The sequence below is a fragment of the Pinus tabuliformis genome, chromosome 5_1, assembly GCF_031772625.1.
Source record: "Pinus tabuliformis cultivar Carrire ecotype Pingquan chromosome 5_1, CPIR1, whole genome shotgun sequence".
In the NCBI taxonomy this organism is placed as follows: Eukaryota; Viridiplantae; Streptophyta; class Pinopsida; order Pinales; family Pinaceae; genus Pinus; species Pinus tabuliformis.
The window spans coordinates 784,071,387-784,097,819 of NC_142305.1; the positions used below are offsets into that span (position 1 = coordinate 784,071,387).

The following is a 26,433-nucleotide window of genomic DNA, read 5'->3' on the forward strand; positions in this document are numbered from 1 at the left end:
TGTAACATTGCATGCTTGGTGTATTTGCTGCTAAGTACCATACAACTGTCCCAATGTTAGTTAGTTGTCCCATGCACGCTGCTATCCTTTGGAGACAGATGCTCTGGCTGTTTTGGCAATTCACGGTAGTTCTGGCAGTTCCGGTTGTTCCCGGCAATTTCGACAGTCCCGGTTGTTCCGGCTTTTCCAGCAGTTCCATCTTTTCCGGCAATTCCAGCGTTTCAGGCAGTTCCGACATTTCCGGCGTTTCCAGCGTTTCCAGCATTTCCGGCAGTTCCGGCTTTTCCAGCAGTTCCAGCTTTTCCGTCTTTTTCGTCTTTTCCGGCATTTCTGGATTTCTGGCATTTCTGGATTTTCTGGCAGTTCCAGCTTTTCCGGTTTTCCAGCTTTTCCGACTTTTCCGGCATTTCCGGCTTTTCCAACAGTTCTGGATTTTCCGACAGTTCCGTCTTTTCCGGCAGTTCCAGCTTTCTGCCCTCAGGATCAGGGCAACGTTATTCCTTTGGATCTCTCCTCCTATTAAAACCCAAAGACAAGTAGAGAGAGGAAGAGTTCCCAAGTGTGTTGAAATGACTTGAAGGCCACCTCTTTTCCGGCAATTCCGTCTTTTCCGGCAGTTCCAGCTTTCTGCCCTCAGGATCAGGGCAACGTTATTCCTTTGGATCTCTCCTCCCACTAAAACCCAAAGACAAGTAGAGAGAGGAAGAGATCCCAAGTGTGTTGAAATGACTTGAAGGCCACCTCTATTTATACTAAAACGTTGAGCACATGTGGGGTTTATTTGGTTGCTGGCCGACATTGACGAATCGTCTTATAACGCAAATAAATTCATAACTCCATGAATACTTATCGAATCAAATGATCTTTAGATCAATCCTACACCTCTCAATGAGAGGGATCCAAGAAAAATATCAGCTGCCATAAATAAGATGACCCACATGGAGTTTGGCCCTAGTTGCCAATTTTAACACTCCCTCTCAACTAGGGAGAACTCCATCCGTTGATCCATATGTCCAACTGTACTATCTCTGCCATCAGTGCCCTGCACTACTCTGCTCTGCTCTGATCTGCTCTGCTCTGCTCTTCTTTGCTCTGTTGAACCATGAAGAAGAATAATTGATCGAGAATGTCTCATACCATTCTCTACTGACCCGAAGTCAGTTTTATTAATCCCATATCAATATCACAAGAGAGTGTCTCAAACCACTCATACTGATCCCAGATCAGTTTCATTGATCCCAGATCAATGTCACAAGAGAGTGTCTCAAACCACTCATACTGATCCCAGATCAGTTTCATTGATCCCAGATCAATGTAGGACATCCTAGCATAGAGAGTACGGTAGATATAGCAATGCGTCCATCAATAGTACTACTATGGTCCCTATCCTCATTTCCCTGCTCATTGATCAGATGAGAGGTACTTCCCATGAGTCCCAAACTGCATGGGTAGGATGCCTCGACAGGAGAACTAATCATCCTGTCCACAGGAGAACGAATCATCCTGTCAATGGATGCCACGGAGAACTGATCATCCTGGCCCACAGGAGAATTAATCATCCTGTTCCATAGTCGCCACGGAGAACAAATCATCCTCGCCCACAAGAGAACTAATCATCCTGTTCCATAGTCGCCACAGAAAACAAATCATCTTGGCCCACAGGAGGACTAATCATCCTGTTCCACAGTTGCCACGGGAGAACTAATCATCCTGGCCCACAGAAGAACTAATCATCCTGTTCATAGCGCACCACCAGGGGAGGGTGAGTCGCCTTGTGGTCGTATGTTGCTCCAACAAGTACCCCAAGCCCCCGAGAGCTCCCAGAGCTCAATGCATGCAACATTTAGGACCCTTATAAGAAGGTCTCTCAATGACTCCAAGTCGTTCGGGAAAGTCACAGATTTGACCTTTCCCCAGGGCTTTGCCAAAATGTCTACGATCTGTACATCAGTCTCAATGCGATGAAGTCTCCTCGCTCATCAACTTACCATATCCTAGATAAGGCAATATCTGATGTCTATCTGCTAGAGCAATCATCGAATACGAGATTCCTCAATAATCGAATCTCCCCTCTGGTTGTCACAGAGAATCACAGTGGTATTCATCATGTGTACAAACAGCTCACTTAAGAGCTTCTGCAACCATGCAGCTTCACACGAGATCATACTCGTAGCTATGTATTTGGTCTCGGTGGTGCTTATAGAAACCGACTTCTGCTTCCTTCTCATCCACGATATTGAAGCAGAATCTAAAGAGAACCAGCACTGAGAAGTGCTCTAGTGATCCTCCACACTAACTGTCGAGTCAGCATTTGAATAATCATGCAGTTTCATATTTCTAGCAGTGTATCTCAATCCATGAGAGATTGTGCCCTGAACATATCTCAGAAGATTCTTGGCACCAATCCAGTGAGGCTCAACCAAATATGAGCTCACCATGCTAACTGCAAAACATATATCCGGACAGAAGTTCACCAAGAACATCAACGCGAATAAGTTTATGAAACTCAGAGGCATTTCCCAAATCTGGTCCGACATCACTACCATATAACTTCTGAAAGTTAAGATCCTTGAGGTAGTCACAGGCTTGCAGTTTATCATTCCACATCCGGAATCCAACTCCCTCTTACTTCTGCAAATGAGAGGGTCTGCACCTATCAGAAATAGGTCGTCCTCATAAGGTGCTGGTATGAGAGGTCTATCATCCACAACCTTCAAACAATGGTTTGGATCGGCTTCACTCTTAGTGAATCTCAGCTTCATCTGATAGCTATCAATCCTCTCATACTATGCCCAGGGAGTTTTGCTTCAAGCCATAGAGGGCTTTCTTCCACCTGCATATGTGAGAACTTTGATCATCAATCTCAAACCCCTCGAGTTGTTCCAAACCTGTGGACCTGCTACATGAGGGGAATGGTCCCCTTGTACTATCTTCCTTCGGTACATCTCAGACATGTACTTTCATGCTTTTCTTGAATTCAAGCATCCCTATCACCATCTGACTCACATCGGGTAGAGCCCCATAGGTAGACCTCTTTACATCGATGAATGCCACCATGAAACCTTTGACTTCCATTTCCGAGATGGACACCAGGTTCTTCTTGCGATCAAGTACATAAAAGAGATTCTGTAAATGAATCGAGTTACCCTTATTTAATTGAGGGGTAACATTCCCTACACCCTTTCCGGGATAGGTGGCATCGGCTCCAAGCATAATCCCACGATTGTTTCCATCTCTACCAAATTAAAGAGTGCACCAATCTATCTAATGAAGTGCCTTGAAGCACTTCAATCTATAAGCCAGATTCCCAAAGAATCTGAAGGAGAGGGCCAATACAAGATAACGGTTCTTTATCTTATCAGAAACAACATTTGATTCTTCATACCTAGGGTTCCTTGCTTTCTATGAAGAGTCAGTCATTTCCTTGATGACCTGCATCACCTGTCATTCCTTTGATCATTGAAGATGTCCCTGGAATGATTGTTATCATCATCAAGAGACGTGTCTCTGCCATTTGAACACTCCTTCGCATAATGGCCGAACTTATTGCAAGCAAGGCATCTTCCTTTCCTTCCACCCTTAGATCCAGACTTCCCATTGAAGTGATCTTTAGGTAGGCATTCAAAAACTTCCGTTGCGCCATTCTGATAATATTCTCTGCTTCGACTTCACCCTCGATGAATTTGAAGAGGGATGAGGAATCCACTGATCCTTTTGTCCTTTCCCAACTGTCTTCGGTGATTGCTCTTTCACTCTTGCTTGGGCATTGTCTTCACCTCAGCTCTGATACCATGTTAATTTTAGGTATGTTCTATGCTTAGAGCAATTTATTTTAATTTTCATAGTTAGCTCCATATCTTTTCCAGATTAGTAATCACATCAGCATTAAAGTAAACTACAGATAGAACATAAACATAAATCGCATAAGACAAGAGGACACAAGATGTGGCGCTAGCCAGGGACAAACCCCAATGTGGGAAAACCCTTGATCAATTCTTCTTTTATGTTCTTCAATAGTTCAGCACACAGAGAGAGAGAGAGAGAGTATGTTTACAACAAAACTCAACACTTTGAACTATCTAAATAAGAGCATAGATCATCTCTAAGAAGATGATACATGAGATCAGTTGAAGACATGTTGCTTCAACTAATTCTCCAAGGTGACTCCTTCACCTATCGTTGTGCTGGATTTCGTCATCATGCTGCACCTCACCACGCTGCACCATGTTGCACCCATCATCACTATGTTGCATCTCATCACGCTTCATTAATCATGACTATACCCATCACTATACTGCATTATGTGCCATTGTTGCACCATGTTGCCATCCTGACCTATGTGTTGGCTGCATCTTGCTTGCTTGTTTTCCCTTGCTTGCTTGTTGTCCTTAGCATGCTTGTTGTTGCATGCTAGTTGTCCCTTGCATGCTAGCTGTAACATTGCATGCTTGGTGCATTTGCTGCTAAGTACCATACAATTGTCCCAATGTTAGTTAGTTGTCCCTTGCACACTGCTCTCCTGCTGCTAAGTACCATACAATTGTCCCAATGTTAGTTAGTTGTCCCTTGCATGCTTGTTTCGGCAGTTCCCCGCAATTCTGGCAATTCCGGCTGTTCCTAGCAGTTCCGGTTGTTGCCGACAGTTCCGGCAATTCCGGCTTTTCTGGCAGTTCCAACGTTTCCGGCAGTTCCGACATTTCCGACTTTTCTGACTTTTTCGGCTTTTCTAGCATTTCCAACAGTTCTGGCTTTTCCGGCTTTTTTGGTTGTTCCGACTTTTCCGGCATTTCCGGCTTTTCCGGCTTTTCTGACAGTTCTAGCTTTTTCGGCAGTTCTGTCTTTTCCATCAGTTCTGGCTTTTCCGACAGTTCCAACTTTTTGCCCTCAGGATCAGGGCAACGTTATTCCTTTGGATCTCTCCTCCTACTAAAACCCTAAGACAAGTAGAGAGAGGAAGAGATCCCAAGTGTGTTGAAATGACTTGAAGGCCACCTTTATTTATACTAAAACGTTGAGCACATGTGGGGTTTATTTGGTTGCTGGCCGACCTTGACGAATTGTCTTATAACGCAAATAAATTCATAACTCCATGAATACTTATCGGAATCGAATGATCTTTAGATCAATCCTACACCTCTCGATGAAAGGGATCCAAGAAAAATATCAGCTGCCATAAATAAGATGACTCACATGGAGTTTGGCCCTAGTTGCCAGTTTTAACAATTAGACATGCAGGGTTTAGGGTTTGCAATTGGTTTTTCATGGTTGAAACATGCATTAAACAACAAAAATAATAATGACATCAGCCCTAAAATTAGGGTTTTATTATGTAATTAATATTCTAGATTGTGTTTTTTCTCCAATTAATAAATGTAATCCCTATTAAAAGGGTGATAACACATCAAACAAAATTATTGTTTACCATAAGTTCAAGAAAACTTTAGCCCTAACCCTCGACACCTAGAAATTAGAAAGAAGAGAAAGAAAATGGTATAGAGGAGAGATTGATCAACACCTCCTAGACAAGTGCCTTGATCTAAATGGGCAATGGAGTCCCTTGGGGAAAATTTAATGAAGACGGCCTTGATGAAGAGGGTGAGAGGACAATAGCCTCTTCTTACAAACCCTAGCGGCTTCCTTAAAAGGGAAATTTTAAGTTCAAGAGATGCACAATTTAGAGTTCTCTTGAAGGATTCAAGGAAAACAACTTTGCATAGCATAGGGAATCAAGATTTCAAGAAAGATATTGTAATTTCAAACATGGCACGCATAGAAACCCGAATTCACATAAGATAGAATGAAAATTTAAAAGATAGACAATGAAAATACAAAATTTTCACAAGAATCTCTTCAATCTATCCCAAAGAAACCTCCTCATACAAAAATCCTTCTCCAAGACAAATTTGCACCATAGAATTGTTGAAGAAAAACGTAACTAGGTTCGGTTTTCATTATGACTTGTAAATATAATATTATGAAAAGAGACATCTATTATTCCTTGCATCATGGGTTTCATGAGCAAGATGTTTTTACCATAGGTCAAAGACATCTTCTTGATGTCTTTAGGATTTTGTGTCTTAAACATAAGTATTATTAAAGTCATGTCAAAGGATCTACGCTTCAATGAACAAGTGTCACTATCCCTTGCAAGTCGGCTAAATGAAAACACAATGATCTCCTTGATAAGTCGGCCTAACTTATAGCTCACATGTCGGCCTAATGTATGTCAACGATGACCCATATATATAATGCATGGAGTGACATTTCAAATACAAAACTTCAGATAATCTCGAAAGAAGAAAAGCAAAGGTAAAGCATACACAGTGACTCTCAGTGAAGCATATATCGTCTCTAGGTAAAGCATACACAGAACTGCAGTAACTCTTGGTAAAGTATACACAATCTCTCGGTGAAGCATACACAGTCTTTCGCTGAAGCATACTCAGAACCTCAGTGACTCAATGAAGCTCAGATACAAGTCTATCTCTTGGTGAAGTCTGTCTTTCAGTGAAGCTCGAATAATCTATCCTCTCTAAGCATTAAGATTGTCCTATCACTGCCATCATAGCAAAGAACTGTGGTAGCCAAGAAGCAGTGGACTATGATAAAAGGTGAATGTATAAGGAGGTCGAAACCTAAAGGAGTACAGTGTCATAAAGACAAAAAGACTGTGAAACAAAGATCGTATAGTGAAAGGGATAGTGACAAGCATATTGAAGGTAATCCTTAGTCAAATTTCTGTCAAGGGTCTTGGTATTCATCTACTAAACATCTATAAGAAGAGATTCAAGGGTTTTACTCTCAAGAGGAGAGGTTTTGCCCTGGCTTGGAGCCAACATACTGTGCACTTGTTCTACTATTGATCTTCTGTTTTGATAACTGTTTGATGAAAGCACTAACATAATGAAGATAAGCATATTAAAGAAGAAAGACAACACAAACGTTATCAATAAGTTAAAGAAAAATCTCTAAGTCATAATTTGCCCTAGATTCTTCAACAAGAATCACATTGTGGCCAAGTAGAATAAAAGACAAAAGCTAGTGCGCACTTCTCGACAAGAAGTGTGATGAACGATGATGATAAAATGACAAATGAGTCACCTCTATTTATATTAGGGTAACCCAGTCACTTTTTCATAAATTTACAAGAAAATCCCTAAAACAAGTTTACTTAAGCGTTCAACTATGCCAAAGGTCACAAGACAACCTTCAAATAGCTTTAAAACATAGAAAAATGCCAAAAATAACCCACATGTGTGGGAGAGAAATGGTCTCCACCATGACATTAACCTCCAAAATAGGTAATAATGCATCAAGGAATTGAGGCAATGGTCTATGAGTGCTCCTCAATCCAAGGAAACCTCAAAGTCCATGTGTACATCTCCAAAGGCACCTCCTCCATGATGACATCATCCAATAGAATCCCTACGTCACCCTTTCCATGCATGTGGGAGTGTTATGGCACCACCTAGGGAAAGAATTAGCATCAAAGAGGGATGTGCTATCCATCCCAAGTAATCTCAATGATAATCATCCTCATCTAGGCTTCGAAACAAGGTACCATCCATCAAACGGAGTCAAGTCCAATGTAGGGGAATCCTAGGTCCATCTAGGCACATCATGAAATAGTCCAACGCCCAAGATTTCAGGCTCAACATTTCAAAATTTCGAGGCTCATCAAAAGGTGTAGAGGCATGTGGAAGATATTCAAGGCCCAACGCTCATATCTGGAGGAGCAAAGTTGGGGCCACAAATTCATGTTTTCTCTCACAACAGGGCAAAGAACCCGCTATAAGGTGTTAAATAAGAGTCTAGTTATCCCTCAAGGGATCTTTGTTGCATATGTGAAACCACCTAAGTAAAACCTCTTAAGATCAAGTGAGATCAACTTCGTTAGGGACATGAAACCATTAAAGCATCACAGTGGACCATTTCTAATGCTATGGGCATATAAGTACTTCACACAAAACTCACCTTCAAATGTATGACTAGATTAGGACCTATAAACAAGTTACCTCGCTTGTGTTAGGGATGATTAAGAAAACAACCCTATTATTCCAGCCCACAAGGGGAGTGACATGTCATAGGTTGACCCATCAATCCATAACTGTGTGTGAAATGGTGGTCATGGAGTGGGAGAGACTTCATGGATGATGCCACCACCATAAGTCCAACTAAAGGGGGTCCAAAATCTAGAGTGTAATGATGCAGGGAGGGTGCAATAATGGTGGAATAGTTACCCCTTTCCTTGGCCTACTTTTTCTACCCCTTTGGTGCACCTTTTACTTTAACGATTTGTCTTTATTTGGTGCATAGTTTAGGAGACCAAGCTTGCTTTATGCTTTTCCAATACCCCTTTAAGATGTAGCAGTTTCTCACTCGTTAAGATTGGGACATTCAAGAGTTCCTTTATTTGAGATGAAGCCTAGAATGCTTGAGGAATTAGGTGATGGCTAATGAGGGGGATAGAGCTCATGTTAGGCTTTTGGCCACATGCTAAATCTGTCCCATCTATCTTTTGCATTTTAGAGTTTCTTTCTTTAGAAACAGATATCTTCCGAATTAATCACACTAGAAATTTTCGAGTTGAAATTTCGAACCAACCAATGTGGTTCATCATTAGGACACGCTTTTGTCATTTTTTTCTATTGCATCAAGCTCCAGGGCCAAGTTTTTGGGCCCTAACTCAAGGATGTGGATATAGGGTGCCAATCCCAATGACCAATGACTACCAACCTAAAGAATGGAGATGGATAATCAAGAGAGATGGAAAGTGGCAAGTATGGATTACCTTGGATGAGTGCTTCCCCAGAAGTGCCCTTCCTAAAGCCTAGAGTCAAAGACTACCCTCCTAGGTGAAGTGTGGGAACAAGGATACAATCGTGATCAGTTAATCATCCAGTTTTCTGCATGATCCATATTAATATGCCCATAAAATTAAATGAAAGCACATAATTGCGACAATGGTTGGAGTACCCACTGGTAGATGACCCACCTTCCTTCAAGAAGAATGCCAGATGGGTGAGTACTGACAGATCAATAGGTGGCTCACATAATGCCATATGTTAACCATCATGGGGTTGTTGGTTAACTGTCACATAGGAGAAAATTTCTCTCCTATTACCCACTTGTTGGTGGCTAACATCTAGCTCCAATTAGGAGACATATGCTTGAACAAGGAGTGCATGAGAACCCCAGCGATCCCTAATGCTCGTAGACCTAATACTTGTACACTCACAATAACTTTTTGATAGCAACTAAGTAAGGTGATGATCATCACCCTTACAATATAGGATGAAAATAATACTAAAATAAAACGTTAGCTAAAATAAAATATAATATTTAACTATTATGCAAGCAAATCAACATGAACAACATCAAGAGAAGGATGCACACACAATAATGCAAGACACACAATCCTATGCTAACTACTTACAAATGAATGCATCAAGTTCCATTGAAAAGGGTGCGATACTTGTCATGCACTAATGATGACAAGGGCTCCATCAAGATTGGCTATGTAAAAATAGTTAACCCCTACTTTTCCATGGACCTTGATTTGAAGGAAGCATCATGTGCTATGATATGCGCAATCAATGAAGAATTGGAGAGGCATGATTGTTATAAAGACATCATCTACTATTTGAAGAACCTCACAGCTCCCAGGGACCTTGCAGGTCACAAGAAGATGGTTTTGAGGCTAAAATGAAGAATTGGAGAGGCATGATTGTTATAAAGACATCATCTACTATTTGAAGAACCTCACAGCTCCCAGGGACCTTGCAGGTCACAAGAAGATGGTTTTGAGGCTAAAAGCATCCAAGTACTACTTTATTGAGCAAGGACTTGGGTGGAAAAACCTATATGAAAAAATATTTTGTAATGTGTCTATTAGGAGGAAGAAAAGGAGTTAACAATTGAGTTTCATCAAGGGTTATATGATGGACATCATTCAACAAAGACCACAACTCACAAGACCTTAAGAGGATGTTATTATTGGCCTACTATATTCCCAGATGTCCACAGGTTTTTAAGAAAGTGTCAACCCTGCCAATTATTCACTGCAAAGAAGAAGTTAGCGGCACTTTCTATCCAACCAATTATAATCGAAGCACCCTTCCAACTATGGGGGGCTTGGATTTCATTAGAGAATTCAAGAAAAAATCAAGAATGGTCACAAATGAATTGTCACTACTACAGATTACTTCACTTGATTGGTTGAAGCAATTCCAACAAAGAAGGCCATTGATAAAGTTGTCATGGACATTTTAGAAAAAATTAAAAAAGATTATCACAATACTCGAAGTGCCAGCAAAAATCACAATTGATAATGCCAAAGCCTTCAATTCAGTGGATTTGTCGACATCTCGCTTTGATCAGAGCATTGTTTTATCCCACTCTTTAAATTATTACCCACAGGGAAATGGCTTAGCTTAATCGAGCAACAGGAATCTAATGAACATCATCAATAAGGTAGTTGGAGACAATAAGAAGAGTTGGCACAACAACATCTAGTGTGCTCTATTGGATGACAAAATAACAAAGAAATATTCAACAAGAAAAAGTCCATTTGCGCTAGTCTATGGAATGGAAGTAACGTTGCCACTTCATTTGAAGATCACAATTTAAAAAATCATGTAGTAATTTTCTTCAGATTTGAATGCCCTTAAAAAAAATCAATTGTTAGTGGAACTTAATAAAAGTATAAGGTTCGCTTATGATCGCCTATGGCAAAGTCAAGAAAGAACAAATATAAAGTTTGAAAAGGAAGCTCGCCAACAAAACTTCCAGAAAGGTTACCTTGTTCTACTTTGAAACAAAAGAGCTGAAAAACGAGGTAATCATGGTCCATTTGAAAGTTTATGGTTAGGCCCTTATCTGATTGATGAAGTTGCAGGTAACAACTCTTTCTATCTTAGTCACCTAGATGGAGAAAGACTGCCCTTTCTCATAAATGGGAAAGCTTTAAAGGTATACTTCAAATGTAATATCCGATGCCTAAGGGGCCTCATTGTACTATAGTAAATTTCTACTAGCTGGCTTTGTGTGATTTCATTTCATTGTGTTCTGCATTTTCCTTTATTTCTAGACTAGAAGTCATTTTCCTTTATGCTTAATTTATTAGTCATGTCAAGAATGGATAAGACACGTATAAGACTGGGGACGAGGAGCTCACTCGAGATATTTGGGTGAGACTCAACGCACTAAGGGAGAGACTTTTCAGCAGTGGCGTTGGGTTGGTGCGTCAGTTGATAGCCACAGGTTGGGAGATGAGGTGATCATCTGCAAGGGTGGCATATCGTTCATCATCGAGCCTACGTCTAGGGTTCTAGTCCCGAGGGAGACATGTGTCACTCTTTTCTCAGGGCATGTTGGGACCAATCATGAGCAAAGGATAGCGGTCACGACTAAGGTAGTTTCCCAGTATGTGTTTGGGCTCCAAACCTTATATTGGCACATTATCGAGAGGGCAAACGGCAGACCCAGAGGAGATGGTTTGCAGGGACAAGAGGGATCCGCATGCCCTGAGTCGATTACAAGTATCAAATACCCATCTTTTGGTTGCATTCAGGGGGTAGCTCTTTGGCACACGTGGCTTCCAGCAATCATCGGTACTACACAGTGGCAGGCACAGGGTAGATTAGCATGCATCAGATTAGCCCACGATATATGGAGCCTATATAGTGATCACATGCAGGAGTAGAGACAAGGGCCAAAGGGATTCCATTGGTTGACAGGGTTATGCCGCAACAGGTCTGGCTATGGGATGCAGGGATTCAGTTGATCGATAGATCACTCGTGATGAGCGGAGTCGTGGCAGAGAGTGATATAGTTCGATCTTGGGATGACACATGGGGGTTCACAGAGGGTTCCATCATATGGGGAGGCAAACATTCTCTGTTGCTGCATAGATTCAGAGTTAGATTTGGATGGGTAAGCCTAGGTTCCATGGAGATGACCAGGCAGGGTGTGCCTCGCCTCTTTCAGTGTTCCACCATCGAGTTCCAGGAGAGGAGGATACTGACTGCGCTCGATGGGGAGTATGACATAGTCAGAGTAGCGCAGCGTCATCATGGTGGCACCACTCTGGGACTAGCAGGGAACTGGGGCATCATAGCTCTTCACAGCTCAATAACCTTTAGGGATGCGCCAGCTACTGCAGGGGGAGATCATACAGATCTTCCATTGGGCTTTAGTGAGTCACTGATGGAGCAGGGGACTTCTGGTACTTTCACCGGGCAAGATAGTGAGTGGAGCGAGGGGAGCTTCAAGTTGGGTAGGATTGCCTGGGATCCTGGTATTGAAAGATTCTTCCATATCAGGACAGTGCAGAGGTTAGGCAAGATCCAGTGGCACATCTGGGACCCTAGCACATTTTGTAGTGACAGTGGGGAGCAACAGTTAGAGAGGATGCTTGCTCAGGCATTGCTCGAGGACAATTGATTTTTGGTGCATTGGAGGAGCTTGCCAGATGAGGATGCCACCTGGGAAGGTGAGCATATTTTGGAGCACCCAACTTTGAGTTTGCTTGAGGGCAAGCAACATTTGGGAGGGAGGACTATCATGTCCCTTCTCAAACACATTTGTAACAGGGTGTTTCCACACATTTTTGCCCAATATTTGTTAAGGGAAAGAACCCAACATTTTCGACTTAGAGACTTAGGAGGAAATTCGACTTAATTGGTTTGCTAGTGGAAGGTGGGGGCCAACCACGTGGGAATTCGAACTAGGCCATTCGAATGGCTTCGAGGGAATTCGAAGTGTTGGATGCAGGGGCCACCATGAGGCAAGGAAGGCCCACAAAGAAAAAAGGAGGAGAGAGCTCTCATTTGGATTCATTCTTACACCTTGCAACCAAAATTACTTGACTGTTCACTCTGCTGTTTAGCTAAGTCAACCAGTTGTTTAGCCACGAATCTCTCAAGTGGGAGATTCAACCTCTACTTCAGGAGACCATCTGTGCCCACCCTAGAGAGGCAGTTCCATAAGTATTTCAAGAGTTTCGGGAGTGCGTTACAACACTACCATTCAGCCACAATAGGGAGTGGGTATTTCTGCCTAGCTGGAGAATACGCAAGGGAAGTTTGGAGCTATTAATGATCAAGCATTTTCCGAGAGAGTTAGAGGATTGAGAGAGCAGCAAAAGGCCAGCCTTTCTTGCGAGTTTGGAGCCAGCATCCCAACAGTCCGATTTACAGTTACCTAGGCCTGCGCAGAGAGTCATCACTAGGCTCACGTGGGAGTTGGAGGAAGGAATTGTAGAGCTGGAGCTGGACGGGAGAAGTAGGAGATCACTTGGAGTGCCATTTGAGGACGATTGCTAGAGTTGGGAGAGCAGAGATTAACAGGATCAGTGACAGCAATAGAACTCGAAATTGGAGGGCCAAGCTGTGAAGGGTCAATTTTTGAAGTTTGGAACCAAGGAAATCCTTTCTGGGTTTTTCTGGGTTTTGGGCAAGGATCACCCTCCTAAATTTATAGAATTTTCTGGGCATATCTAAGGGGTCAAACAGGGGTCCCAACTCAACCAGTAGCTAGAGGAGCTAAGGGGAATTTGGGCCAAAATTCTGAGGTCAACATTTGGCCAATTCCTTCGTGGGTTTTTCTGGGTTTAGGCCAAGGAACAAGGAGCTGAAATCTCATAATTTTCTAAGCACGGGAAGCAGTGATTCCAGCCCTTCGAAGTTAGCAAACAAAGCAGTTTTCTGGGGCAGCGCAGTTTAGTTTGGTGCAGCAGTTGTAGCAGCCTTCAATTCAACATTTTCTCACCTAGGTTTTGTCATGCTTGTCCATTGAGACAAGCCCAGGTGTACCATTCTATTTTACTATTGTATTTGCTCCTGAAGAAGTAATAAAATGGCTCAGCAGTTCTCTATTTCCAGTGTTTCCATGGGTGCTTAATGTATATTTCGTTTTTCTTATTGTTGGATTGTTTGCATGCTTTGTATATCACTTACATTCATGTTTAGGAACATTACATTCACTGTTGCCGAAAGCTGCCAGTTGCCGTAAGTTGCTGCATAGTCGAAGTTGCTGGGAAGAGGTCGAAATTCTGGAAGCTGACTTGGTGTGGAGGGAAGGTATGGTCTTGGTCTAGAGTGAAGAGTCTCAAAGAATACTATTGAAAGGAATAATTATCTTGACTGATTTTTCCTATCGAGGGGGGTTTTGCCCTGGCATGTGCCTACATCTGGTATCTATTGTTTTATGTGCTGCTGCTTTTGGTAATTGCTTGATGAACTAAAGAATGAAGATATAAAGAATCGTAATAATATGAAACATCACAAGTAATTATCAAGAACAAGAAAATCTCTATTGCCTTTCTGATTTTCTAACATGGTTTCAAAGCTTTGGTGAAGAAGGAAGAAAAAGGCAGTCTCAAGCACTTGATCCATTCATAGGTACTATCTCAGAAAAGGAGTCTATTATATTCAAGGAAGATTTCTAACTCAATCAAGGGTGAGAACAAACTTGAAGAAGCATCTAACTTCAGATCCTGGAAGAAGAGGATTGACCTAATCCTCAAGAAGAGCAAGGTGTTGGATTTGGTAAAAGGAATTATAAAGAAGCTAATGATGTCGACAAAGCGAAATTCATGGATTTAGAATTGGTGGCCACGACTCTAATAGTAGAAGGGATAAAAGACAATCTTGTCCCATTCATAGCTAACATCGATCATGCTCAGAAGATGTATGAAGCCTTGTCGAAGCTATTCATTATTAAGAACATTGGTCAAGTAGCAAGTTTGAAGAATGCGCTGAAGACTACGAAGATGACTAAAGAAGATACTATGGCAACCTTCTTTGTGAAGATAGGTAGACTCAGGGATGATCTCTTAGCCATTGATGAGATTGATCGGACAAAGAACTTGTGATCACTGCTCTATTAGGATTGCCACCCTCTTGGGGTGAATTTGTTGCAGGTCTCAACAATTGGAAGGTAGCTCCCACCTTTGAAGAATTATGGACCGCCTACAGTCAAGAAGAACTAAGGATCTCTATGGTTACCAATCCTGAAGGAGTATCAAATGGTTATGTTTCTCATCATAAAGGAAAGAGATCGAAGGGACCAAGGAAGAAAGTTGACATGTCCAAGATAGAGTGCTATCAATGTCATAAGAAGGGTCACTACAAAAGTGACTGTCCCGAGAATCCAAAGAATAAGAAGAGAGGAAGAGATCAAGCCAACCTTGCTATAGAAGGAGACTCAAAGAAAGTCAAGCCCGAAGAACCTGACATTAGGGACTTACACTATTAAGTCTTTTGCTTATAGCTTTACATATCTTGTTTTATATGTTTTAGAATTTATAGGTTTTTAATATATTTTGGAAAAGACATTTTTGTATTGTTTTTAAGTTTGTAGGTTTCCCTCAAGCTTTGGAGGGAGCCCCCAACAACTCCCAAAGATAAGTATCTCATGTCTTTTCAGTTTTGGGTTCATGTACTCATTTAGTTTTGATTATATTAAATACTAATCACCTTTCTCCCTCTGTTGTCTTGATTAGGGAAAAACATCTGCAAGGAGGAGGATCTCTCAAGACAAGGTTAGTCAAGAAACAAAGGTATGCTTTAAATATAGTGATTGAAAGGATTATTCATTTGATGATCTATTACTAACTTTGTTATGACTAGCTGTATTGAATCTTAGTGATTCTTGTTTGGGTGATTCATCTCTTGATAAATCTACCCACCCCACTCATATTCTTGATTGACTATGTAGAACCCTAGACAGGTTCTAGAAAACCCTAACCAAAGGGTATGCTAATGTGAATGTCTAAAATCCTAAGTTGCTTAAGGATATTGTGAAATGCTAGTTGAAGTTTTATTGATGATGTCATGTTTGGGATTTTGGTATGATCGGGAAATCCTAACTTGTTAGGGTTGAGTGATAAGGTCTAAAATCTCAGAACCTTTGAAGTTTTGGTAATATAGGGTTTGCTATGTTTCTACATTGGAACCCTATCTCATTGGGGTTTGGTGGAATGTGTAAGCAAGACCCTTATATTGTCTTAGAAATGATTTCTTGGTATGTGTGTGTTTGTCTAATCAAACCCTAGTGTAATCAAGATGATTGTGAGTCTAACTCTTATTGATATTTGTGAAGTTGGGTTTGACTAACACATGATATGAAATGTATTTGCATGATGATGAAATCTAAGCATATATAGATATGTCCTTTTGGTTGAAATCCTAGGTTGGTCTAGATCAGATATATTAATGTTGTTGGACATACGATATGCGTATGTATGATATGCATGAACTCCTAGATACATGGGTTGACCTCGTCATTGATGGTCATAAGTTTTAGGATTTAATGGAAGTTCTCGTCTGAAATTCTAGGATGATGATATCTGGAAATCTAAGATGTTGTAAGCTAAACCCTAGTGAATTTAAATTGTCTAGTATGTGTGATATAACAATCTGAAATATATTAAGTGATTGTTGAAAATGAAAATCTAGGGTTTTGCAGTTAAATCCTAGTAGTGACATTGTCTAATGTGATATAACAATTTGAGATCTATGTATTTAATGATTGTTAAGATTGTGAAAATAGAATTCTGAATATTTTGGAGTCAAACCTTAGTCAAAGTAAAATCTCTAAAATATGATGATTTGAGATTTGTGTAAAATTGTTGAGATTGTGAAATTGGAATTCTAGGGTTTTGGAGTTAAACCTTAGTCGAAGTAGAAATCTTTGATATATGATGACTATATGATAATTTGAGATTTGTGAAAGATTGTTGAAATTTGAATTGTTTGGTTGAGATTGATGATTGCTCGGAAATCTAGGGTTTGCAACTAACCCTAGTGATAGCTGGTCATGTTAATGACTGATTGATGGTTGATTGAAAATCTAGGGGTTTGGAACTAACCCTAGTGGAAGCTGGTCAAGTTAATGACTAAGTTGTGATTGACTTTCATTGATTCTTTTGTATGAAATCTAAGATTTGTACAAATACCTAGTGAAAAGTCTAACATATGAATTTTGAAAGTTTGTTAGATGCATTGTAGATCTATATTTGTGTGAACTGTTTTTAGGGTTTGCTATATGTTGTAGTAAGGTATGTCATACCTTTGGAAGACACATTGAAACCCTAGATGGAATGAATGTTGTTATGAAGTAATATAGGGTGTATGACAAAGTCCCTAACAAGATGTTGAAGAGTATATGTCTCTTGTTTGTAATTGAGTATGGGTATCTAATATGTATAAAGTTGAAATGCTTCCGTGATTCTGATATGGCTAACATCATGCTTCTATAGATTTGGTTGTACTTGCTATTTAAGTCGTGCAAGTACAAAATCTTCAACATGGTGAAGATGCTCGTTGATGTGATAAGCATGATGAGGTTAATGATAACTCTGATGAAATGGTTGGAAGCCATGAAAGATTCTCTGATGTCGAAAGAGAAGAAGTTGACCTCCCGGAGGAAGCATAAATAAAAAATATCTCCCTAAGATTAAGAGGGAGTCTGGATAAAGAGGTGCTTACTGGTTGAGAGGGAGGGCTTAGCTTGGTGTTAATTGAAGAACGAATTTCGGAGGATATGTTGTTGCATGAGAGAAGTAGGAAGGAAAATATATGATTGAGGAGTCTTTTGTCAAAGATTTGGTTGATAGTCCTACTATGAAAAGTTGAGAAGCAACATCAAGTTGTTTGAAAGACCCCGGAGGTTTGTATTTGATTATGTACATGTGAAAGTATATTATTGATTAGGGTTGTGTTTGTACAAGTGAATCTCTCGAAGGATTTGATAGCATGTTGGTTACCAATCAGTTTGATTGGGAGAGATTGGTCATTCTTGATCTGCTGGATCAAGGGGTGTTGAGGCTTTGTGAGTGAAGCATTGCCTGGGAAGACATCTAGCTGACACTTTGTGTTGATGTCTAAGTCCCGAAGTTGGAAAGGTGGTGTTGATTATTGAGCTCTGTTTTGGATACACACCTGGATTTTTGGGTTGATGGTTAGCAAGTAAGCCTAAGGGTACCTAAAGGGGTTGAAAGCTTGAGTCCATCTTAGTCCCACCTGGATAGATTGCCTTGGTCAGGAATCTAGTCCATGGCATTGCGGTGCCTAAACTGTTGAGTGACTGTTTGGATAGATTGCCCTAGTCAGGAATCTAGTCCATGGCATTGCAGTGCCTAAAGTTCTTCATGGTTCATATAGTTTGAGATCTTCCATTGTATATGTACATTATGAATACCTCCCTAGTTAAGAGGGAGTGTTATAAAATGTAACTATGTTCGGTCTTCAATAATGTACTTGAGTCATCATGTAATGTACTTTCAAAAGAATAAAGAAAAGAGTTTATTATTATTATTATTGTGACTTATTAAAGCATGGGTTTCATGCTTGGGTCACCATGTTTTAGGTCAAAGTCCCCATTGAGGAATTCTAGGATGTATTTTGAGTCTATAGAGTTATTGTACAATTAAAGAGACCCTTCTTGGGTTTTTGAATCGTGTAAAAAGGTTAAGTATTGAGTCAAATATGAATTATGCAACCTCCACACCATGTCGGCCTAAGAGAAGATCAAGTCGGCCTAAGGACCCTAATTAACCCCACAAGAAGCCTAGAAAAGGAAGTTCATCGAATTCGTTTTGAGCATCATTCTCTCATCAAGTTCGAATTCTCTTATAGCTGGGAATAAGTGCGAAAAACTCTTGTTGCTGGGCAGAAGTGCGAAGTTCTCTTGTAGCTGGGAAAAGGTGTGAAGTCTGTTGTCGGGAAGCCGAAGTGAATGCGAGTTTGGGGAAGTCTAAGGAGACAAATAAAATCGAAATTTTGGTGTCTCTCTCTCTCTCTCTGTTTCGCGTCTTAGATTGGGAGATCGAAGTCTCCCAAGTTTCACTGTTGCCGGAATCTACGAGTGGTCGTAAGTTGTTGCATAGTCGAAGTTGTTGGGATGGGAGGTTGAGTTGGCATAGAGGGAAGGTCTAGTCTTGGTCTAGAGTGAAGAGTCTCAAATAATACTACTGAAAGGAAGAATTATCTTGACTGGGTTTTCCCCTCAAGGGGGTTTTGCCCTGGCATGTGCCTACATCTGGTGTCTATTGTTTTATGTGCTGTTGCTTTTGGTAATTGCTTGATGAACTAAAGAAAGAAGATATAAATAATCATAATAATAAGAAACATCACAAGTAATTATCAAGAACAAGAAAATCTTTACTGCCTTTCTAATTTTCTAACAATGTATCTTTCCCTCACTCTTGAGCATCAAAGGTAACCATTTACTGTGTATTTTGAGTGAGCTTTGCATGTTGGTTTGTATTTTCTGTTTTTATCATTCATATATCAAACTTTGCATTTTGTTTCAATTAACTCCTAAGCTTCATCATACATTATTTCTAGGCACTAGTCTTTAGGCTTGTTGGTGAAGTGTGTGTAGATTGGAATAGCCACTATTGCATTGAAGGAGTTGGCCTAAAGTGAGAAGAGATTGTGCCGAGGTGATAGTGGGTGCATCTGCTATGTGGTTATCACTTAGTGCCTTTACTAGAGGTTGCCAAGGCTATAATTCGGGTGGTAACATGAGACAACATATGTGAAGTGCAAGAAAAACATGGAGAGAACATCATGTTCATTAGTGTCGTTGAAGCTAAAGAGACAACTCAAAGAGGATAATCCAAAATAGATAAAGGCCATATTCAAAGCCAACTGCAAGGTTGGAGGTAAGTTTTATTTTCTAGTTATGGACGAAGTAGTGAAATCTCATGTCTACTAAAATTATTCATAATTTGAATTTAAAGTGTTCACCACACCCAAGAGCTAAAAATATTCAAAAGTTGAATTTATAGTGTTCACCACACCCAAGAGCTTATCGAGTCTCTTGGTTGTAAACTGTAATGTCCCCATTTTTAGTTTCCTCTATAGTACGACCAAGATGGATTTCCAGGGTATGTGATGGACTAGCCACAGGAGCAAGATTACATCATCAGGGATCCCATAGGGGTTTGGGGGATTTTAATGGGATCTGACAGCATTCACTTGGCATATTCATCATCAAGAGCAGTTTCACACAGCTTGTTTTTGGTTTCATTTCTTTCTGATAATTCCCATAAAACGAGGTTATTATTGAGCATAACTTAATTAATTATGCTTCAGGTGGCATTCTAGGATAAATATTTGACGAAACACCTTAGTGTAATAGCTCGTTAGAATCTGAGGTTCCCAACTTCAGTTGTAGCCCCGGGATGGAAACCCTCGGGTGATTTACTGAGAGTGGGCGAAGACTCATCCCTTCCCTAGGTGAATTCATCCAAAATTCACAGGTGCACTTATCAGTTTAGTTCAGTTCAGTTTTGGAGGGTCGGTGTCACATTGGAGCAGATTGTTTGGGAGGTTGGTCTTTCTGTCCCAGCTATATCAATATATCTGCATATAAATCCTATTCAGTTAATAAAATAAAGTTGAGTGTATTTGTATTCATTGTGTTATTGAATTGTCGTGTTCTATGTGTTGCATTTTACTGGCAATTTGTTATTAAATGTATGTAATTTTTATATAAAGAATTATGATTGAATTAACTGGAAATGAGCTAATATTCCATTTTGGAATATTACAAAAAAAGACACAGATGTCACTATATCATAGTATATCTTGGTAAAATTCACTTAGGAGAGTATTGTGATCAAGTGATTTATGATTTTTTTCCCATGGATGCTTGACATCTCTTGCTAGGAAGCTCACTTAAATTGGATATGAACATTGTTCATGATGAAAAGAATAATACCTTTCTACTTGAGAAGGGTTAAAAAAAGTTTAGGCTATCTTTCATGAAGGAAGAAAAGAGAGACAACAACAACAATAAAGTGATGTAGTGTATGACGACTAGTTTTATGAGAGAGGAGAGGAAGTTGAAGTGTTATTTTGCATTTCTACCCAAAGATGACCAATTTGAATTGAAGAAGAGTAATGTGCCAATAGAGGTCAAGGATCTACTAATGAAGCATGAGAAAGTCATATGAAATGAACTTCCAAACTAAGGAGTATTTCTCAGCAAATGGACTTGATTCCAATATGTAGCGTGCCAAACAAACCACCTCATAGATTGACTCCAATGGCAGGTGAGGAGATCGATGAACAAGTCCAAGAGTTGTTGAACTGATGCAAATCAAGGAAATTTTAAATCCATGTGCAGTACCAACTTTACTAGCATCAAATAAAGTAGCAGAATGGAGGAGTGCATCGATTCAAGGTACATCAGAAAGATCACCGTTAAGTATCAATTTAATTGCCAACAATGGAGGACTTAATGCATTATTTGAGTGGAGCAATATATTTCTCCAAGATTAATTGAAGATTGCATATCACTAAATATAAATCAAAGGTGATGAGTGGAAGATATCCTTCAAGATGAAAGACAGAGTGTGCAAATGGATGGTCATGCCATTTGGGTTCACAAGTGCACCCAACACTTTCATGCAATTGATGAATGAAGTGTTGGTACTTAGGTTGTTTTTTAGTCACATATCTTGATCATATATTTAGTTTTTAGAGCCAAAAGAAGAGTACATGATGCATTTAAGGTTAATGTTTGAACAATTGAAAGGAGAGAAGTTGTCCATAAAAATGCTAAAACCTTATAAAGAGAGGAGAATTTTAAGTTGTAGAAATTATTTTAATGTGAAACTTGGTTTACACCTTGTTTATTATCATAGGCACATGCATATATACATAACAGATCCCATGAGTGCCCATCAGTGTGCATATCTCTATGTCCCACAAGTGTCAAACATGGTATATATGTGTATGTTCTATTAGTGCGAAGTACATACTACAAAGTGTATATTGTGTTTATTCTCCCACAAATGTACTCATATGTACCTATACAACATGTCCACAAGGGCTAAACATAATGTGTACATCCTATTTAATATCATTATATACCCATCCATGCAACATGTCTCACAAGCACCCAATATGGGGTGTGTATCATATTTATTATCACATACACACTCCCATACAACATGTCTCACAAGCGCCAAACATGATGTGTATATCATGCTTATTATCACATGTACCCACACAACATATACCACAAATGCCAAACACTATGTGTAAGCCCCATTTGATATCACATGCACATACCTACATAAGCACACAACATGTTCCATAAACATCAAACATTATGCATATAAGAACATCAATAGCTTGAGTGAGTCTATTGGTTAAGAACATGTGTTTCCTTCTAAAAGAGATCACAAGTTCAAATCCATAAAAAGGTAGAGTATGTACACCTCCATAGACTTTAGCAATCAAATCGCTACACGAAGATGGGTCCTTTGTCCCACAAACAAATGGGCCCCATACACCAATTTGGTGTCTTAAAATAGATCATCATCATCATCATCACACATGATTTACTAGGGATAAAAACAATGTTTATACCTTGTTTATTATCACACAAACATACCTCCATGTACCCAAACCACATGTCCAGCAAGTGCCAAGCATGATGTGTATACCCACATATCCACACGATATATCCCACAAACCTTACACATGTAATTTTGGCCCGTTGTGATAAGGCTCAAGGACTAGGCTCCCCACCCTGGTGGAGTCTCAACTCTTGCTAAGTCATAAATTTTTGGTATATCCGGCTTACGTGCTGTTGGATATACTCTTGGTGTTATAGTGGCAACCTTGATCTTGGGCCTTGCCCAGATTACTCCAACAAATTACCAATTTACCATGGTAAAAAGCCTTACCCAAGTTACTTGAAAAAGTTACCAATTTACCTTGGCTCTCCCTCCTAATTTATAATCATCCATCACTCCGTTCCTGAAGTTCTAGCTTAGTTGATTGGGCTGAGAGCTGGGGAATGGATGTGTACGTAAGATGTGTATCAGTTGAAACGCCTCTCAAATAAGAGGATTAAGTTGGAACGCCCCTCTCGGCAGACTCATCATTTGTAACTTGTCTCCCCGAAATACTTCTCAGTTTCTACAAATCAATCGGGTCTGGATTAAAAAAAAATGATGATCATACATACATACAGCCCATAAAATCATGTTACATCTCACAAATACGCACTCAATATATCTGGTTTATGATCTCACGCGTAGATGAAACCTCACATTATTTGTGAGATTAGCTAATAATAGGAAAGGGAATTTACAGTGAAAACGTGCGAATATAAACTACAGTTAACAATTTATCCACTCGGTGAGGCGATGTGGTTTCTATATTTATTATCTTCGACCAAACATTAGTCTCGATCACAAACATCTAGTCACGATTCCTAGGGATACCCTCGATAAAAGCCAAGGTCGTAAACTGCCCTTCCATTAACCACAACAGTTTGAAAGGTAAATATGCAGGATCAGTGAACATAACTGAGTGCAGGATCATACTTAAACCTTATCACACAAAAGGGAGCTACAGAAAGATGCTTAAATCTTGGTCTGAATCTTAACATTTAATGACACACAAAGCCATCTTAACATTTAATGAGACACAGAGCCATTGCAGAAGGTACACAGAGATCAAAGATAGTACAGTTAGCTTAAATATATTTAAAATAAACGAATCTTAACATTTAATGAAGCTCAAAGGCAGTATTGAAAGTAACACACGTTTCTCTTTTTAAATGGACAGTTAAATTTAAGGAGAGAAAAAAAAAGGTAAAAGAATGGACGAAAGTTCTGCATATTACCATTGCATAGCACAAGCAACGCGAGGAGTAGCATTTGCTTTAAAGGGTAACGGGTCTGCTTTTCCTTGTCTTCGTCCACCTTGCAGCCTGGACAATTCTCATAGTACCGAACATTTTTCTTTAGTAGCGGTTCGTCACTACCAGCCATTCTTTCTAGACCAAAAGCTCAAACAATATTGCAAGAAATCGCTAAATTTCAGATTAATTTTCGCAGGTTTCTCAAGTTTTCGCTAGTATCTTCAATGGCACGCGGCAATTTTCAAGCAGAGCCGTCGCGCCTCCCTCGTATAACAAAAGCTTTAATGATTGAGGGTCTCAGAGTTTTCGCTGGTGTCTTCAATGGCACTCGGAAATTCTCAGCAGAGCCGTCGCGCTTTCCTCATACAATAGTCTGATAATAAAAACTTTAATGATTGAGGGTCTGTCTGAGAAGTAGACTAAGAAGCCTCGTCGTTTTTGCTGTCACTGAACGCAAATTTCATGGTTTAAATAAAGGCGTCGTCTACCGAGGCTGGAGATGGAGAATTGCGTGGACAGTCAAAGTGGTCGGGAATTTGGTTAAAAAAACTTTTTAAATTCACTGGATAGTGAAAAATAGTCGGAATCGGACTAAAAACACTTTCAAAGTGTCTAAACGGTTAAAGTTGGCCGGAATTTGGTTTTGAAAAATCCCTTAATGTAATAATTATGTTTTTTTCTTGAAAAGTGATGGAAATTTTTGTTATATTTTAAAAAAAAATAGACAGAATTTTTTTTGTAAATTCAAATAAAAGTTGTCAAACTTCATAATTTTAGGTGTTTTAGAAGTTTTTGATGGTGATGAATCTATTTTTACCATCAAAAATATGATTCAAAAAATGTCTCTACAAAAAAAATTGAATTTTTTTTCCCAAATTCGGGCCACTTTCGTCCCTCCGGCCAATTCCTCCCTCCAACTCCTAAAAACAATTTGGATGGTCAAAGTGGCCGGAATCTGGTTAAAAAGACTTTCAAAAATTTAACAACAGTGTTTGAATCATAGTTATGATTTTGATGATTAAAATAGATTCAGCACCATCAAAAATTTCTGAAACATCTAATATTTTAAAATTTGACACCTATAATTTAAATTTACAAAAATAACAAAATTTTCATATTTTATTAACAAATTTGCACGCTGATTAGACTACAGCTTTAAATAATAGCATGTGAACATTTTTCATGATTTCTTGTTAAGCGTTTTGGCGGGGACCGCGGAATGTTTTGACTCCTAGGAACGATGGAATATCATGTTATTTCTTGCTTTTTCATTTCTTTAGAGTTGGATTTATTAATAACCATTGAATTTAATATGAGTATGCATTTAACGTTGGACTTTATTGTTCCAATGTACGATACATTTATTGTAGGTAGGAATATTAATAAACCATTGAATTTAATGTGCGTATCCATAATGTTGGACTTTATCGTTCCAACGATACATTTATTGCATGAGAAGTTTTATTTTTCCAATATATTTCATATTTATTAACCATGGTTTAAAGAGTTGACCGTTTTGCTCGGAAAAGAATGTTTTTTTTAAGTTTTATGTTTGTCTATAAAATAATGGAAATTTCAGTAAGATTTTGATAAAAATTATGGATATTTTTAAAAATCTGGATTACAAGTTTCAAGTTATTTTTAAGTTTTATGTTTTTGGTCGATTTAGCCATTGGAGTCTCTGCTCAGAGTATTTAACATGCTAAGCTGGATCTGTTTCTTCAACTTGTCCTGACGATGAACCACACTAGTTGGTTCGAAATGCGTCGACAAATGTCTCTCTTTATGTGATTTAGGCCGAAGCTCTACTTATTAAGTTTCAAGATTTTTGATGCCTCACAAGTTTTTGATGGTGTTGAATCTATTTCCACCATAAAAACTATTCAAGTATTCTTAATATTAGATTTTTTTTTTTAAATAGTCAGTCTATTTGGAATTTTTTTTAAACCAGGTTATAGTTGTCAAGTTGTGGAATTTGGGGTGCCCTGGGGTTTTTGATGATGTTGAATCCATTTCTAGTGTTAAAATCTTGATTGAAACACTAAAAAAAATATTTTGCAATCCAAAAAATGTCTAATTACAGTTATGATTGGCTATTATCCTTAAAAACAGTTTGATTTACCACCAGTATTCAAGGAAAAGCACCTGGAATTACTAGCTGGTGGTCCATAACCTTCGGGTTTTGGGTCATTAACCTATTTCCTTAAATAGCTCTTAACCATGGAGAAGCAATTTTAAACATACTCCAAGCCCATTTTAACTACTATTAATAAATAATGAATATATTTAATATTTTTATTTTAAAATATTAAATATATTATCTCAGATCGAAGGCTTTTGTGAGACTATTAATTATGTTCAAGCATTTCCATATTATGAGCCACACCTTTTGGCTCAATGTGGACAATCAAAATCTCTGATGTGAGTAATCCATCTAGAAATGCTCGAACATAATTAAATATATTAATTATTTTGAGATATCATTGTATTTTGGTGTTGTTTAATTTCTTTGAGATTTTGATTGGAATTTATGAAACAAATTTTTTGTCCAATGGTAAGTTTTTGTTAATTAAAATGTTTTTGGTTAGATTGTAATTTTTTTTTGTTTAAAATGTTTTTGGTCAACTTGTGAGTGTTTTTATTTTTTTTTTTGTTTAAAATGCATTTGGTCAAATTGTGAGTTTTTATTGTTTAAAATGTCTTTTTGAATACATATATGAATTTAGCTCACAGGAAAACTTGAAACACTTGAATTAT

At 39.0% G+C, this 26,433-nt stretch overlaps 1 protein-coding gene across 1 annotated transcript in view; it reads right to left on the reverse strand.

Moving 5' to 3' along the window:
- The window catches only part of LOC149167283 (protein ZINC INDUCED FACILITATOR 1-like), a 283,522-nt gene extending 259,386 nt beyond the window's left edge, over positions 1-24,136 (reverse strand). Inside the window, exon 1 of the mRNA XM_089431494.1 lies at positions 23,659-24,136. Within this exon, the coding sequence (XP_089287620.1) occupies positions 23,659-23,806 (148 nt within the window). The 5' untranslated portion in view covers positions 23,807-24,136. The remainder of the gene's footprint in view (positions 1-23,658) is intronic.
- Between the last annotated feature and the right edge of the window lie 2,297 nt (positions 24,137-26,433).